Source organism: Macrosteles quadrilineatus, unplaced genomic scaffold, assembly GCF_028750875.1.
Source record: "Macrosteles quadrilineatus isolate MER2022 unplaced genomic scaffold, UCM_ALF_1.0 Scaffold_3__2_contigs__length_128488019, whole genome shotgun sequence".
NCBI lineage: Eukaryota > Metazoa > Arthropoda > Insecta > Hemiptera > Cicadellidae > Macrosteles > Macrosteles quadrilineatus.
In genome coordinates this window covers 116,195,512-116,212,937 of record NW_026542596.1, presented here as the reverse complement: position 1 = coordinate 116,212,937, position 17,426 = coordinate 116,195,512, and the positions used below count along the sequence as shown (strand labels likewise).

General features: G+C 36.0%; 2 protein-coding genes across 10 annotated transcripts in view; both read left to right on the top strand.

Annotated features, from left to right (window-relative positions):
- Positions 1-9,979: 9,979 nt before the first annotated feature.
- Positions 9,980-11,194, top strand: LOC128989488 (uncharacterized). The gene has a single exon (XM_054411381.1). The coding sequence runs from the start codon at positions 9,980-9,982 to the stop codon at positions 11,192-11,194; it is 1,215 nt and encodes a 404-aa protein (XP_054267356.1).
- Positions 11,195-12,122: 928 nt separating this feature from the next.
- Positions 12,123-17,426, top strand: part of LOC128990591 (uncharacterized) — a 90,656-nt gene continuing 85,352 nt past the window's right edge. For 7 of the 9 annotated variants that reach the window (XR_008490544.1, XM_054413035.1, XM_054413038.1 and 4 more), the window contains exon 1: positions 16,572-17,216. Coding sequence is in view for 8 of the 9 variants with exons in the window: in XM_054413035.1 (XP_054269010.1) it covers positions 16,914-17,216 (303 nt within the window). In the remaining variant the exon portion in view is untranslated. Of the gene's footprint in view, positions 12,222-16,564; positions 17,217-17,426 lie in introns of those variants that run through there. The other 2 variants (XM_054413041.1, XM_054413042.1) reach the window with 2 other exon arrangements.

Below are 17,426 nucleotides of genomic sequence, written 5' to 3'. Positions count from 1 at the left end.
ACATACAATGTTAACTTTTTATGCTCAGATTCATGCTGTACATTTACGTTAAGTTTTCCTACAGGTTTTATTGGCTGGTTTGTATAGGAGCTCAAAACTAAATTAGTGGGCATTAATTCGAGATCAGAGAAATTATCGTTATAACACTTTTCAGAAATTACTGACACGCATGCTCCACTGTCAACCTCAAATGGCAATACAGTATGTTCTACTTTAAGATTAACCGTGATAGGTTTTATTCTATCCCTCTGTTTACTTTCCTCATCATTTATGGAAAATAAATTAGCTAAATCACTATAATCATCGTCATTGTCATCGACACCTGTGTTCTCTACATAGTTTTGCTTATACTTATGAGACTTGTTACCAGAGGTAAACTTAGGTGTACAGTTCTTTTGTCCATCTTTACGCTTATCATTAAATGCAAATTTAGATTGTGACTCACCAATGTTTTTCTTCATCAGACACGCACTTTCTAAATGGCCTTTCCTCTTACAAAAATTGCAAGATAAACTTTTAAAACGGCACTCACTTTTTAAATGACCAGATTTACCACAACAATAGCACTTTACTTCACTTTTTGAGCGCTGCCACGGCTTCCGCTGCTGCTGCTGCTGCTTCGAAGCGACGTTGTGGAGACGACTTCCTCCCCCCGTGTTGTGGTAGGTCAGGGCCGCGGTGTCTCTAGCTGCCAACTCCATCGATGTGGCTATTTGGACCGTCTTCTCGAAGGTGAGATCTTCTTCGCCCAGCAACCTCTTCTTGGTGGCGTCGTCCCTCAACCCACTTACGATCCTGTCCCGAAGATGATCCGGTAGTTTGTCCTTAAACTCGCAGTTGACAGAGAGTTTCTTCAGGTTGACGATGTAATCAGCGACTGATTCATGCTCTAATTGTGTTCGTAGACTAAACTTGTACCTTTCGGCAATAAAAGATGGTTTTGGATGAAGATGTCCCTTAATGATCCGTACAATATCCTCGTAGCTCTTAGTAGCAGGTTTGTCTGGTGTACATAGGTCTTTAAGCAGGTTATAAGTTTTCACTCCGACAACCGTCAAAAGCGTACTAACCTTTTTAGCGTCGGTAATATCGTTACATGTAACAAACAATTCAAAACGCTCGATATATGAGTCCCACGTTTCTTCCGAATTATCAAAAGGACCGATCGCACCGATGAACGACATCTTGAAATTTAATAAAGTTCCAAGGTTATCAATAAGGTTCTCATCAAGCGGCATTAATGTTTCACTCACACGCACTGTTCGAAGTTAACTTGACCGAATTCTTCTGTAAACACACGTACCTTCCTACGGTGCACTAGAAGTTCAATTGTCACTTTTAAAAACACACGTACCTTGCTACGGTGCACTTCGATTGTCACTTAAATCACTTAAAAACTTTTTACGCGTTGAGTCATTTTCGTACCTCGTCGCCACTGGAACGTTTGGGGTGCAATGACTAGAAATAAAAACACCATTTGGGGAATTAAATAAAACCCGGCCGACTACATGTTTACGGTTTGTTGGAATCTTGAGGACATTGTCTAAAGCCGAATCAAACTACTCTGTAATAGACAAAGAAGCTTTAGCTATTGTGTTTGCTGTTAAAAGATTTAATCAGTATTTGTTTGGTAGAAAATTCACACTAGTAACAGACCACAAACCATTGTTGTCAATTTTTGGCCCTAAAAAGGGACTTCCGGCTTTTGCCGCTAGCAGATTACAGAGGTATGCTTTATTTTTAGCCAGCTATGATTTTGACATACACTACATTTCCTCCCCCCGTGTTGTGGTAAAACTAACCCACTAACTACCCTAACTACCTACTAACTAAAACTAATCCTTATGTAGGAACCTATTTGCAATTTTTAGCGGAGGGAGATATTCCAATTAGTTTTGTTGATATTAAGAGGGAAACACAAAAAGACCACGAGTTAAGTAAGGTATTTGGCTATGTCTTGTATGGCTGGCCTAATGAGGTAAACGAGGAATTACGACCTTATTTCATAAGGCGGAGCGAACTAACTATTGAGCATGGCATATTAATGTGGGGTTATCGGGTTGTCATTCCAAAAATGTATAAAAAGGGACTTCCGGCTTTTGCCGCTAGCAGATTACAGAGGTATGCTTTATTTTTAGCCAGCTATGATTTTGACATACACTACACAAAGAAGGTCAAATAAATCACAATCAATACTCTCCCCTTGTTCAATAGAAGTATTAGTAGAACAAAACCTTGAATTGTCATTGATATTTTGTAACATTTGTAAATATTCTGAGTGACAATACAAAGCTTATTCTTTCAACAATTTTATTAATTCTCCTGTGTTGGTCTTTGTCAAGGTAATCGGCTTAACCGAACAATTGCAATAAAATACAATATCAGTCAATTGTATATTATTATACAAATTATTACATATTGGTTTAATCAGTGTTTGGTATTAATATTTCAGTACTACAGAATCATTGCCATATTTTAATAGAATTTCAACAAGAGTACATTTTGCATTCAGAGTATTGGTATACATTTTATTACATTTTAAGAAGTGTTAAATTTAAGATCATTGAAGGTGTTTTCAGGAGGACATATCAGACCTCTCACGGTCCATAAATCGGACTTCTGGGATATTTAATTACAGGACGGACCCACTTAACATCTTTAATTCCACTGCGCACTGCTCTGTGATTGTATGTCCTCAGTAGTTCAATTAAATTAAATTAAATTTCATTTTCAAACCCCACCAGGGGGCAACTTTTTATAATACTCACACCTGTATGGAATACCTAAATTGTATTACATAAAGGTGTGAGGGGATTTTATTTGATGGACTGATCAATTAAGTAAGGAAATAAAGTAGTTGTTTTTCCTTACAAAAGAATATAAGAAAAGAACTTTTTATTTTTCTTTACAACGTTCGTTCGCTACACTCACTCACCTTTTGGTTGCAAATTAGCTATTGTCATAAATTAAAAAAAAATAATAGTGCTGCACCCTGTTGATAAACCTTAACTTTTTAATGCTATTGAACATCAACATCACAGAATCAAAATTCTTTAGTTCAACCAGCTGTTATGATTCTTTAATCTATAAGTATAAAAGAGGATGTTTGTATATATATATGTATATTTGTTTGGCAGTGATAAACTCAGACACCGCTGAATCGATTGCCACGAAACTTGGTACATACATGTAGAATTTCATGGAATAGGTTTATACACCATCAATTTCGTGATCCGTCCAATCGGCTCCGCCCCAGTGGCTCTGGAGTTTCCCATGTTAACCTTATGAGAAATGGAATTAATGAATCTTAACAGCTGTTTCAATTAAATAAGTTGGTTCTGTTCTATGATTGTTGTGAACTTTATTGAATATGTTTTCACTTCATTGATTTTCCTTTTGATCTGACTGTTATATTTTTTCTAAACTACTGTGTTTTGTTTTACCACATGTTAAATATTTTGTATTGAATTAATTTAATTGTTTAAAGGTTGAGTTAAGACTTTAATACAGCTGTGTATTGTTTTACACCATAGTTGTAAATTATTTTTCTCTTGATTATTTTTACAAAAAAACTCGGTTTTTATAGCTAGTTTTTGTTTTTATAGTCATAAATGAATGTGCGTTAGTATTCCGTTATGCTCAGTTACTTTCAGACTTGATTTGATGTGTAACGTGGTAACTATTTAGACTTTTGAAATTTCATAACCTGTACCGTTTGATTTGTTTACGTTTATCTATCATTTCTCTTTTGAAATGGCCGACGAAGGTGTGAATTACACCAACTCGCACCTCTCTGACCACAACTACTCCAATACCGAGGGTTCTCTTTCATCTGAAATCATCGATGCTATGATTGATTCTCCTAGCAAGATAAACACGTCAGAAGACGATACAGACAACTGGCAAACGATTCCCAAACGCAGAAACGTAGGAGAAGTTTCTAATAGAAACCAAAAAAAAGGCCAAACAAGACATGAACACGCCTATTGAAGTTAGCAACAGTTTTGAAGTATTAAATGTAGATAATGAAGACATGGACTCTAACATCCCAACAAATTTTTCTAAAAAATCATCAGAACCTAAGCCTCCACCTATTTTTATTCCTGATGTGGGTAATGTGAAGGCAATGATTCAAACATTTGAATCTGTCGTTGACACTACTGCTTTTGCCTACAAATGCATAAATAACAATTCAGTTAAGATTCTTCCAACATCTGCTGATATTTATAGAAAAATAGTGAGAAAACTTAACGAGAGTAATGTCAGCTTCCATACATTTCAGCTTAAACAAGATCGAGCATACAGAGTTGTATTGAAGAATATGCACTATTCAGTTGATACAGAAGAACTAAAAGAAGCACTACGACAGATGGGTCATGAGGTAAGAAATATTTCTAATGTACTTCATTCAACCACCAAACAGCCACTGTCAATGTTCTTTGTTGATTTAGAGCCGAGTTCAAATAACAAAGACGTCTTCAATATTCAGTATTTGTTACATGCTAAGATAACTTTTGAACCCCCTTATAGGAAAAGGGAAATTGTTCAATGTAAAAGATGTCAACAATATGGTCACACAAAAACCTACTGTAGGCATCCATTTAGATGTGTTAAATGTGGAAAAGAACACGATACAATCAAATGTAATAATGGTTTAGTTTACCTCTGTCAATATGGTCCTTGCGTGTAGTTTGTCACTACTGCAGTTTCGTGCTCGTGGAGCACATCATAAGGTGAAGGTCAAAAAGTTAAAACATTTTCCTCACGTGAAGGTCGTCAATTCAAACACACCGAAAAACATATAACACACGAACGGTACGATAAAAAACATTTATAAACATGGCCAATACATTAAAAACGTTACACACGGGGTCCGGCGCCGGTAGAAGACAAGTCATGACTGACGTGTGCCGTAGTCGGTAGCCCCTCCATCCTCAATTCTCTTATCAGAACCTTTTCTTTTGTCTTGTTCCAGGATGTGAATGGCGGTATTATAAATAATGTTAGACTGGAATGAGAGTTGTTCGTTTAAAATATGGTTTGGATGTACTTTAGCTGCTCGGTAAATCTCAAATTCCTCGATGGTGTCCATATATTTACTTTTATGACAAGTATGCATTACTTCTAAATTTGTTTGTATGTCGGTATAACTATGGTTTGAATCAATGATATGGTTGGCAAAAGCTGATTTGGAGTTCTTTCTAGGTAAATGTTCCTTAAATCTAGTTGCAAAAGAGCGTGATGTTTGCCCAATATAAAAACTGGGGCAATCATTACATGTTATTTTATACACTCCAGTGTTGTTTAATTTGTCGCTATTGTCAGTTTGTCTTTCTTTTAAATTACTGGACAGTTTGTTCGTGGTTTTGTAAGCAACTGTGATATTGTTTTTTGCCAATTCTTTTTGAAGTGAAAAATACCAAAGAAAATTAGAAATCCATCCAAATTTCCTGGCAGTCAACCTCCTCGACAATAGTGAAGCTACATATAGGCTCAAAAGAGTTAATCTAATAGACCTTCCAAATCGTTTTTAGTTAAACTTTTTAAAAGTTTTTTTATGTTAGTGCACTTGATGGAGTGTAACTAACCCATGTTAAGATGGTTATAAAATTTACTTATTATTCTAGTATTGAATAGATTGTAAATAAATACTTGTTAAAAAAAAAAAAAAAGAGTTAAGACTTTGAAATAAATAAAGAAGCCTACTAATCTGTTTGTGAAATAATTATTTTATCATTTCTGGTAATTATTTCAAGATTCAAAACATTTTGGCGACCGTGACAGGATCTTTTCTTTAATTTAAGACATCTGGGTTAGTCAATAGATTATAACAATATGGAAGGCCTAGAAATTATGAAAAAGAAAAGATCACAGATCAGAAGGCTATTCACCAAGGTTTATAATGAACTGGAAGAAGCATTTAATAATGAAGACCTGTCAATGAATGATAAAGAAACTAAAATAAAAGTGAGCTTTTCCCAAATTGAAGACAAAATAACCATGTTAATGGCTATATGGGAAAATCTCTGATGAAATGCAGATGAAAGATGCTTCTGATGCTGATCTGGACAATGAACTGGACACGCAAGAAGAATACAAGAAGAAATGGTACCTGATGAAGGCTAAGTATGAAATGTTTCTTAAAACACCTACCATCAATGGTGAGTCAAACATTTACAGACCAAACCGTAACTTTCATTTGCCTAAATTGCAATTACCTTCATTTGATGGGGATGTTAGGAATTGGATTGGGTTTTGGGGTCAGTACAAAAAGATTCATGAAGATAGTGAAATTAAACCAGAAGACAAATTTCAATATTTAATTCAATCCTTGAAACCTGGTTCATCAGCTAGGGAATTAATAGATTCTTTTCCTCCTTCTGGTGAAAATTACATCACGGCTATTGAACAATTGAAATCCAGGTTTGCACGTGATGAACTTATGATTGAAGTTTATGTAAGAGAATTACTAAATTTAGTTTTGAAACAAGCCAACAAACAAAGTATCATGCCACTTTCAACCCTTTCTGATAAACTTGAGACTCAACTTCGTGCCCTAGAAACACTCGGTGTCACATCAGATAAGTATGCTGCCATGCTATACCCACTGGTTGAATCTGCTCTGCCAACTGATACTCTCAGAGCATGGGAGCGGTACAGAACAACAAAGAAAATAGGCTTAGGTGAATTTAAAGGTAGCGAGTCATCTAATTCAAATTATTTACAGCTATTGTTGAATTTTATACGTTCCGAGGTCGAAAGCGAAGAACGTTTAGCTCTTGCTCGGAACAGTTTTGCAGTGGACAGAGACACTACACCAAGTGACACCCAGCCACAGAAGAGATCTTACCATCACCAACGTCCTGGTTTGAAAAGTGAGTTTGAGAAAGGACTACCTACAGCATCTACAATAGTTGCTACAGACAGCTCTTCAGTGGTGAGTAAGCCTACATGCTTATTTTGTAAAAAAGGAAGTCACAACACTCAAGACTGTTCTGGGTTACAAAAGCTCACTTTGAAAGAAAAAAGAGAGTTTGTAACAAAAAAGGGAGCTTGTTTCTCATGTTTAAAGTTAGGTCACACCAGTAATAAATGTAAAGTGTATGTAACCTGTGCTATCTGTAAAAAGAAACACTACTGCTTAATGTGTCCTAGTTTAGAGAAAATGGTGCACAGTAATACTCATGATTATAACAAATCAAATGTCATTGAAAGTGTGCAAATTAATGACAAATCTGAGTCCTTGGTTGCAAATCAAAAGGAAACCTTATTACAAACTCTTCTGGTAAAAGTAATAGGACCTGACCAGCAATCTTTACTAGTCAGAGCATTGTTGGATTCTGGATCTCAAAGGTCTTATATCTCAAAGGACTGTGTAGAGAAACTTAAATTAATAGAATCTGGTGAGGAAATTCCTCACCAGATTCTATTAATTTAAGTTTCCTCAGAGGAATTAATAGTTCATGGTTTGTTTGGAGGTATTAAAACTAAAGAGACTCCACATAATCTTTACCAAGTAGAGTTACGTGACACAAAGGGTAAATTCAGCATTTCAGTTAATGTGCTTGATCAAGACAAGATTTGTAATTACATACCCAGATTAGATACAAAAAGGTATTTTCCTATTTTAAAGAAGAAGAATATATACCTTTCAGATATTGGACAAGATGCAGCAGAAGAAATACAGTTACTACTAGGAGCTGATATCTTGGGCCAACTTCTCACAGGTAAAATTGAACAGCTAGATCAAACTCTGGTTGCTGTTCAGACTGTGTTAGGATGGACAGTAATGGGACAATGTGGAAAAAGTTACCAGTCACTTATTAGCATTAGTTGCTTTGCTAAAATGGACATTTCAGATCTATGGCGTTTAGATGTTTTGGGCATCACTGATCCATCAGGTAGTAAAACAAAGGAGGCGAATGCATCAGATGTTTTGGAGCATTTTAACAAAACTATTGTAGTAAATAGTGAAAATAGGTACGAGGTGACTCTTCCATGAATTGAAGGCCATCCGGAGCTTATGGACAACAAAGTTACAGCCGAGAAGCGACTACATGCAGTGACCAAGAAGTTGATTAAGTTAGAAAAGTTCAATGAGTATGATCAGGTATTTTCAGAGTGGTTAAATTCAAACATTATTGAAAGGGTTGTTGAGTCCTCTGTAACTGATAGACCTGTACACTACTTACCTCATCACGCTGTGGTCAAAGAATCCAGTTTGACTACTAAGGTTCGACCAGTCTTTGATGCTTCTGCTGTCGATAGTAGGGGGAATTCTCTTAACTCTTGTTTGGAAAAGGGACCTAATTTAATAGAACTAATTCCAGCTCTTCTAATGAAGTTTAGAAAACACCCAATATGCGTTATTTCAGATATTAAGAAAGCTTTCTTGCAAGTTAGTTTAACAGAAAGTGACAGAGACGCTTTAAGATTTTTGTGGTGGAAGGACTATGATTCTAGAGAAATATCTGAGTTTCGACACTGTAGGGTGGTATTTGGAGTTTCTTCTAGCCCATTTTTGTTGAGTGCTACTTTAGCTCATCACCTGGAGAACTCTCCTGAAACTATGAAAGATACGGCAAATAAATTGAAAGAGTCTTTCTATGTTGATAACTGTGTAACCAGTGTAGAGAGTGAATATGAACTTCATCGATTTGTAGAAGAATCTCAGCTTCTTATGTCAAAAGCCAAGTTTGAGCTTCATAGTTGGGCAAGTAATGTTTCGCTGCCAGAAGAAATATACAAGTCTGAAGAAAAGAATATGTATCTCTCAGACAACTCGGTTCCTGTCTTAGGATTAATGTGGGATGTAAAATCAGACGAGCTTTACTGTAATGTGAATTCTGTAAGCATTTTTGATAAACCAATCACAAAAAGAAGTTTATTGTCGATATCTCATCGTATATTTGATCCGATAGGATTCACTTGTCCATTTACTTTGATCCCCAAGATTTTACTACAACAGGTTTGGAAGCTAAAACTGGGTTGGGATGATGAACTACCATATGATATCTTACAACAGTTTGATAAGTGGATATAAGACTTGCACTATTTGTCAAGTTGTAGGATTCCTCGAAGGTTTAGTGATTGTGTAGGTCCTTCATTGTACATAAGTCTCCATACATTCTGTGACGCGAGTAAAATATCATATGCAGCATGTATCTTTATAAGAGTTGAAGTAGGTGAACATGTCACAATCCAACTTGTTGAGGCCAAATCCAGATTGGCACCTGCAAAATCTCTGACTATTCCACGTTTAGAATTAACAGCAGCACTGATAGCGTCAAGATTGTTCGTTTCTGTAAAGTCAACCCTGAATATTCCTAATTGCAAATACTATTTTTGGACTGATTCAATGGTTAGCCTGACATGGATTAAGACAAAAGGGAACTGGAGTACTTTTGTGGGAAACAGGTGCAATGAAATATCTCGCAATACCAATGTTGAAGACTGGCGTCATATCCCTGGTGCTTACAATGCAGCAGACATTCCCTCAAGAGGCTGCAGTGGAAAATCCTTGGCAGAAAATAAATGATGGTTAGGTCCTGAATGGCTAAAGCGTTCAGAAGACATGTGGCCACGTAGTGAAGCTATAGCAACAGCAGATGAAGTAGATCAAGAAAGGCGAAAAACTGTTGTTTCATCTGTTTCAGTTAAAGATCCTAAGTTCACTGATCAGTTGAATTATTTTGATCGATTCACAAAGAACGTCAGGGTAATTGGTTGGATATTCCGTTTCTATAACAATTTAAAAGGAAGCAAGACTTCTGGTGAACTAAATGGATCAGAAATAGAACATGCGGAAACAAAATTACTGTGGTGTATACAAAAGGAATCGTCTCAGGAGTTAACATCAAGAAACAAAATGCAGACTTTTACTGATGAAAATGATTTGTTAAGAGTGAAATCAAAATTGACTTTAATGAACGATGACGAATATTTTATGTTTCCAATATTGTTGCCCTCAAACCATGAGATGACGAAGAAGCTTATAGCAGAAAAGCACCGTCTACATCTTCATACTGGGATCAATACTTTGGTGTCAATTTTACGTCAAACATTTTGGATTTTGAGGTGTCGGAACTCTGTCAAAAAGATAATATCAAGATGTGTCATATGTAAGCGACACAAAGGAAAACCTCTTCAGTGTCCACCTCCTCCCTTGCCACTTGAAAGAATAAGTGATTCAAAAGTTTTTGAGACAACGGGTGTAGACATTGCCGGGCCATTGTTCTTAAAAGAAGGTATAAAAGCATACATAGTTCTGTTCACATGTGCTGTGTATAGGGCGATCCACCTCGAACTTACAACTTCTCTGTCTACGGAAGCTTTCATTTCTGCTCTTCGTCGGTTTGTAGCGAGAAGAGGTCGTGTTGTCACAATTTATTCAGACAACGGGAGGAACTTTGTTGGAACAAGTAATCTTCTCAGACGGATCAACTGGGATGAAATTGAAAAGTTTTCATCTGTCCAGAGGATTAAATGGAAGTTCAACCCACCTTCAGCGGCATGGTGGGGCGGATGGTGGGAGCGACTTATTGGAGTGGTAAAGGAAATTTTACGACGAAACTTGGGAAATTCATCAGTCACGCAGGAAGAACTCTCAACAATTTTGTGTGATTGTGAAGCAACTGTAAATTCAAGACCTTTGACTTATCTTTCGAATGATGATGACTGTTTACAACCATTAACCCCAGCCTTATTCTTACAACCAACATCAACAGCTGAATTACCAGATTTGGATGAAATTGAGTGTCTAAGTTTGAATAAAAGAGTGCGTTATATAAACAAATTAAGAAGATCACTAAGAGACAGGTTTAAGAAAGAATATTTGGCTACACTCGTTGAAAATGGAAAAAACAAGAAAAATAGAGAACCCATTATTGGAGAAGTTGTATTGATAGGAGATGATAACACAAAACGAATAAGATGGCCTTTGGGGTTGGTACAAGATGTATATCCAGGAAGAGATGGATTCTCCAGAGTCGCAAGACTAAAAACTGGAAATGGTATTTTGACAAGACCACTACAAAGACTTTTTCCATTAGAAATCACAGCTTGTGAAAAAGAGTGTATGAAAGAAAATAAACCACTTGGAGAAGAAGAAGTAGTTGAAAACGAAGTTTTTGATTTCGCTAAGAAGAAAACCAGATGTGGAAGAGAAGTAAAAGTGCCCCAGCGATTTTACTGATTTAAAATTGCACATAATTGTTTAGCAATTTTAAATGGGGGGAGGATGTTGTGAACTTTATTGAATATGTTTTCACTTCATTGATTTTCCTTTTGATCTGACTGTTATATTTTTTCTAAACTACTGTGTTTTGTTTTACCACATGTTAAATATTTTGTATTGAATTAATTTAATTGTTTAAAGGTTTATTAAAGACTTTGAAATAAATAAAGAAGCCTACTAATCTGTTTGTGAAATAATTATTTTATCATTTCTGGTAATTATTTCAAGATTCAAAACAATGATGTTCAATAGCATTAAAGTTACAAGGATTACCAACAGGGTGCAGCACTATTATTTCTTTTACATTTATGACAACAGCTAATTTGCAATTAAAATGTGAGTGAGCGTAGCGAACGAACTTCAACCTGGAGGCGAGTTAGCGTAGAGAACGAGCTAACCTGAAGGCAAGTGAGCGCAGCGAACGAGCTCCAACCTAAAGGTGAGTGAGCGTAGCGAACGAGCTCCAACCTAAAGGTGAGTGAGCGTAGCGAACGAACTTCAACCAGGACGTGATTGAGCCATGCGAACGAGATCATCTTGAAAATTAAGAAGTTAAACGGGGCAAAGCCCGCGGGTTACAGCTAGTTCCATTTAAATATGAGTACTCATAAGGTTAACATGGGAAACTCCAGAGCAACTGGGGTGGATCTGCACCAAACTTCACACAAACCATCTTTGAATAATGCTTAATAATGCCTGAAAGTTTCATTATAATCTGTCGAGCGGTTTCGGAGTCCATCAAGGACAAACAAACATACATTGGATTTTATATACATAGAAGATTATACTCAGCAAAATAAAGTCTATCAGCTTCAGTATTAAATAGGGAAACCAGCTGATATTGGAAAAACTGTCATAAACCATTTTGGTTAAGCTTCAAGATAGTCAACATGTTCAAAATTTATCTGTGATGTGATATATTTCATCAAGATGAAACAAAATGAAAAATTCTAGATTTGCATACTCATTTCACTCAAATATTAAGGTAAATAATCCTTCTAGAAGACAGTATTTAGTGCTGATAATAAGCCAAACTTAAACACTTTTCATTTAGGCCTAATGAATGCATTTAGCATTTAGCTATAATAAGGTATATAAAACCATAGACCATTAATTTAATGGGTAGGCCTACACAAAAACAAAACTCTCCCCAGGTCCCTATTTCTGGTTGTGGATCAGCAGGAAAAGTCCGATGGGAAACAATTTATTGTTATTTGTTACTAGAGAATTGCTTGAATGTGTAAAATAGCAATACAAAGAGTAGACAGTTTAACAGTAGAACTATACAGTACAAAGTGCATATACGACAGTTGAATTTCAAATGCTACATTCTTATAGAATATTTCAGGTATAAAAACCAAGGCCAACAATCGTGCTAATGGTCAATTATGTAAGACGTCTGAAAGTAAGCTTTTTTACTTTAACCTTATTTACTGCCTTTTGAGTTAACATTATAAAAGTGTGTTTCCAAGGATGTTCTTACTGTTACTTTCCTTTTAAAGGAGATCATTATTATTGATGATTTTTTTCTATATATCATTATTTTTTTCCCTTCACGATCCATATTCCTCCGGTTTTTATCATCAAACACATTTAAATTGCCAACTAACAATTGATCTTGTTTAGGCAAAATAATATACCGGTATGGATTAAGAAACGAAACTATTCTAAACTAACCTAGCATAACTAACCAAGCTTGCTGTACCATTTTAAAATTCCGTTTGATAACAGAAAAGCATGCGGGAATATAAAATATTACTTATTAGACATATTTTATTTACTTTCCGTAAATTTAATAAATTGTACAACGCTGATCAAGAAGTTAACTTACTTCAGATAGGCTAATGCACATAATATCCAAGTACAATTATGTAACTCTCATAATGCTACATATATCTCCATATAACTCAATTTTGTAATAGTCGTATTTTTATATTTTTTTATTAAACTCTGACATAAGTAGTTGTGGTTGAATCAGTTGTAGCCATCGTGAAATGTTGATGATCACACAATTACCACAGTACCATCACGATGACCTAGTAATTACTAATTAGCTATTACGTACCCTGGTTTCTACTGTCCAATCAGTGCTCTTGTACGGTGCAGAGGTTTGAGCCCATCATGTGCTGGAGAGGAGTTTCTTCCGTGACAGGCTCTCCCCCGTTCATCGTCGAGGGGCCTTGCGAGTTGCTTCCACCTACCGCACGGTCTCCGAGCCTGCAGCCATGGTGATAACCAGTGTCATCCCCGTCTTCCATCTTGTGAGGAAGTGACAGGCGATCTACCGCAGGAGATCTGAAGTAGGCAGAGAGACTGCTGCCAAAGAAGAACATGACAGTTTCAACCGCTGGCAGCACGAATAGTAGGCCAACACTGAGTCTCGGGGACGTTGGACCACCAGGCTCATTCCTAGCATCCGACCATGGGTGAAACGAGAGTGTGGTGAGGTTTGGTATAACGTGACCCAGTTTTTGTCTGGTCACGGTTACTTACGAGCCTTTTTGAAACAAATGGGGAAAGCCATCAGCCCGGACTGTCTGTACTGTCGTACTGTCCCGACCATATAGAACTACAACAAGTGGAATGCCGACTCAAGCTGCGCTAGGCGCTTGGAAACAAGCCGGCCCTACTCGGTCTAGACATAACTTTCGTCCGATCACGTCGTGTCGTGTCCCGTAGGCCTACAATTTTCAGTATTTTATAGCCTTAAATGTTCTTTTTTATGTCCGTGTACGTGTTTGTGTTTTGTTTATTTATTTATTATCTATTGACGACCTTCGAATGAAGCGAGAAGACATCTTAACTGCCTGAGGATGACTCCAATGTGAGTTGAAACCGGTAGCAACTCAGCTACAAACAAGATCGCATAAATGCAGGAATTTTACACCAATTTACAGTATTTAAATGCGACCAGGAGGCTAAAATTCAATATACAGTATAATAAATACTTCTGATGTGACATTGGAATCTTGAAAAGTGACAGTAAAATAGATAGTGAATCCTTCAAATCTTCGAACTGCTAGAAGTTGTAAAATTGTTGCATACTGATCAAATAATTTGTGTTACTTCTTTTTGTATTTAAATAACCAGACAAAATGTATCTATCAAGGCTGTTATATAACAAAGTTTCGGTTAAGCCGATTACTCCAAAAGTTATGTCACTCTTTAATCATGGTATTTATAAATAGTCGCACTGCAGGTAAATAAAATAAGAAATTAGAGAAAGATTGTATATTGATGCAAATTTAAATCAGATTATAAATTTATAAGAAAGTATAACAATTTCAGTGTTGAATGTAATGAGACGAAAAGAAACAATAAAAAGTCCAAGTGGAGGATATGATTGTGATTTCAATATTCCTAATTCCTATCAACCCCACAAACATGCAATGTCCCGGGAAGTTGTGAAAATTGTGTTATAGAATTGATTTTGGACCACTAAAATCCCCAAATTTGTAACATACAACCGGCCAGTTGTTCTGTGAGTGTAATGAGGGAATAATTCACAAAGACCTGCAAGGTGCTACTGATGTATTCAGGGGGCCAATCGACTTCTGAGTTGATTATTTGTTGAATTGTTTATTTTAATTGATTTTTGTTGACGCTAATGGGAGTTTATCCTTGTGATCCATAATTTCCTAGTCTTCAACCGCGGACAATACAATGTTTTCCCTAGAATCTCCTCTTTACATAATCAAACACTCGCACTGGAATTTATGATTTTTTAAGTTCAGAAATAGGCCTATTATAAAATATGAAATACAAAATACAATAATTTTAGTGACTGCAGAAATAGACCTTTACATATAAACATAATTTTAATCCTTTATCATAGATAAACATTGTTCTTAATTTAATTGGCTTAACAAATCATTTGTAATAAATTTTTTGAATTCTCATAATATCTAACACAAACTTAACCTTTATTGTGATATGGCGGATTTAATAAATAATTTTTCGTTTCTGAATTTAAGAACATGTGACATACTGTGTCCTAGGCTGACAAACTAGGACATGAAGTAGACAGACCAACTATAACAGGATTGTGCAAACTATGTATGAACCAGAAAAGTATAAAATGGCAGATTGGCAATACTAAGTTATCTATAAAACACAGACAATACAAAACAGTTACATCCGTACACAGGTCGACACACTTCCTCTCATACTGACTAAGATGACACACGGACAAAATTTAAAAACTGACTTGAAGCATTGTCTGACCGAGCGAAATTTTCACGACAACGGTTTTTTCACGGTGTAGGACTTATCAATTCTTTGTTTTTCGAGCTGGCATAATTTTGAAAAAATTGAAAAACCTCCACGATAATTGACGAATCGATGAGAAATAGATGTTTGCGATCAGTTTGATGCATGTACAAATTTCCTCAGGAATGCAACATCAATCCGGCAGTTTCAACTGACTCCACTTATAACTAAAACACTCCCCCGATTAGCAATTCGATGAAATTTTGACATTTGCTGTCATTTTGACGCACGTACAAGTTTCACCCGAACGCGAATTTCCAAGCTATGAATGAGACATTGATAGAATTGTCCTAACACCGGCGACACACCACCTTCAAAGTTGATGGGGTTGCTCCAAGTGAAGTTTGCACTTGCACTAGTTTTGGTCTTTGCCCTCGTTTCAATCCGCGTTACCTCATGGTTGAATGGAGTTGTGTTGTCCGTTGCCTTGGCGCGGATTTTAAACCTTGGAATTTAAAATCGACACAAAGTCAATTTTGACTGGCTTTAGTTTTCAGAGGAAATAAGAAGGGGAGCCTCAGTGGCATAGTTAAAAAGCCCTAGCCTGAAGTATTGTACTTAACATTCCAGACTAGTGTCCTAGGAGATGAATGGGGTTTTTAGCTGGTCCTGTAGTCCGGGGACATTGAGCCCGTGCGGGAGTCCAGCACTACTGAGAGACCATTGAGCATCTCAGTGTGCGTAAATACATTTTTACCTCCTCCCCACAAAAAAAAAATATATCCAATATTGATAAATGATCCAATATTGATATTGATATTAAATGTACATAATAAAAATATATTCAAATTCATATATATATAATTATGTACACTGAACTATACAGAAGATGATCAATAAAAGTGTTTCCCAGTGGTCTTCAGACTATTTTACATAAGAAATCCTCCTCAATTATTTTTTTAATTATTATAGTCATTAACATTTTTATAATAATTTTTTATATTTTTTTTGGGAATCATTTTTTATAAGAACAAGTACGCTTTTTCCTCTTTTATAGTTTAATACACCGCCCAACTTTCATCAAACTACAAATTCTCTTGTCTGTGCTTACACTTTCAGATACAGCAAAAAGATGGAGAACGAATGGAGGCAAAGAGAAGAACGATTAAGGAAGGAGAGGGAAGTGTTGATATATGTATATAGTTAAGTCCATGTTTAGAGGTATTACTCTTTGGTCTTTGTGTATTCTCTTTTAAGTGTATTTGATTTCCGATGCAGAATAAAAGATGTCGGCTCATTAACTGCAGCCTAAATGTAATTCTGTCGATGTTAATTACAATTTATAATAAATAGTATTGAAACTTCAATTGTGTTTTTATTTAAAACATGAAACATGGTGTCTTATAAGTGGGATACAAATAAATTCAAGTGCGTGAGTAATAAATTAACATAAAAATGTGTTATAACAATGAGTGAGTCGGAAGATGAAAACGTGCTTCAACAAACTGAACAAAGGACTGTGTCTAGAAAAACTGATAATTTCACAATGGTTCCATGCAATCTTCAGAATTTTAATTTCGAGGGCAATTTAGCCGAAAATTGGAAGCACTGGTATCAGAAATTTGAGATTTATCTCTTGGCTTCTAACCTAAATTCTGAAAATGACAATAGGAAGGTTGCTCTACTACTACATAATTTGGGTGACAAATGCATAGACATTTTCAATTCGTTCAACCTCTCATCCGAAGATGCAAAAAAGTATGACGTGGTGGTAAGTAAATTTGAAAACCATTTCTCGCCTAAGAAAAACCTCACGGTTCTGAGACATAAATTTCTAAATAGGAAACAGCTGCCATCTGAATCCATCGATAGTTTCTATACAGACTTAGTTAACTTGAGCCTCGCTTGTGAATTTGACTCTGTCCGCGAAAGTCTTGTTTGCGATGTCTTAATATCAGGGCTTAACTCTCAAAACCAGAAT

Excerpts from the sequence above, each read along its gene's own strand:
- LOC128989488 (XM_054411381.1), top strand. The coding sequence starts at position 9,980 with ATGACGAAGAAGCTTATAGCAGAAAAGCACCGTCTACATCTTCATACT.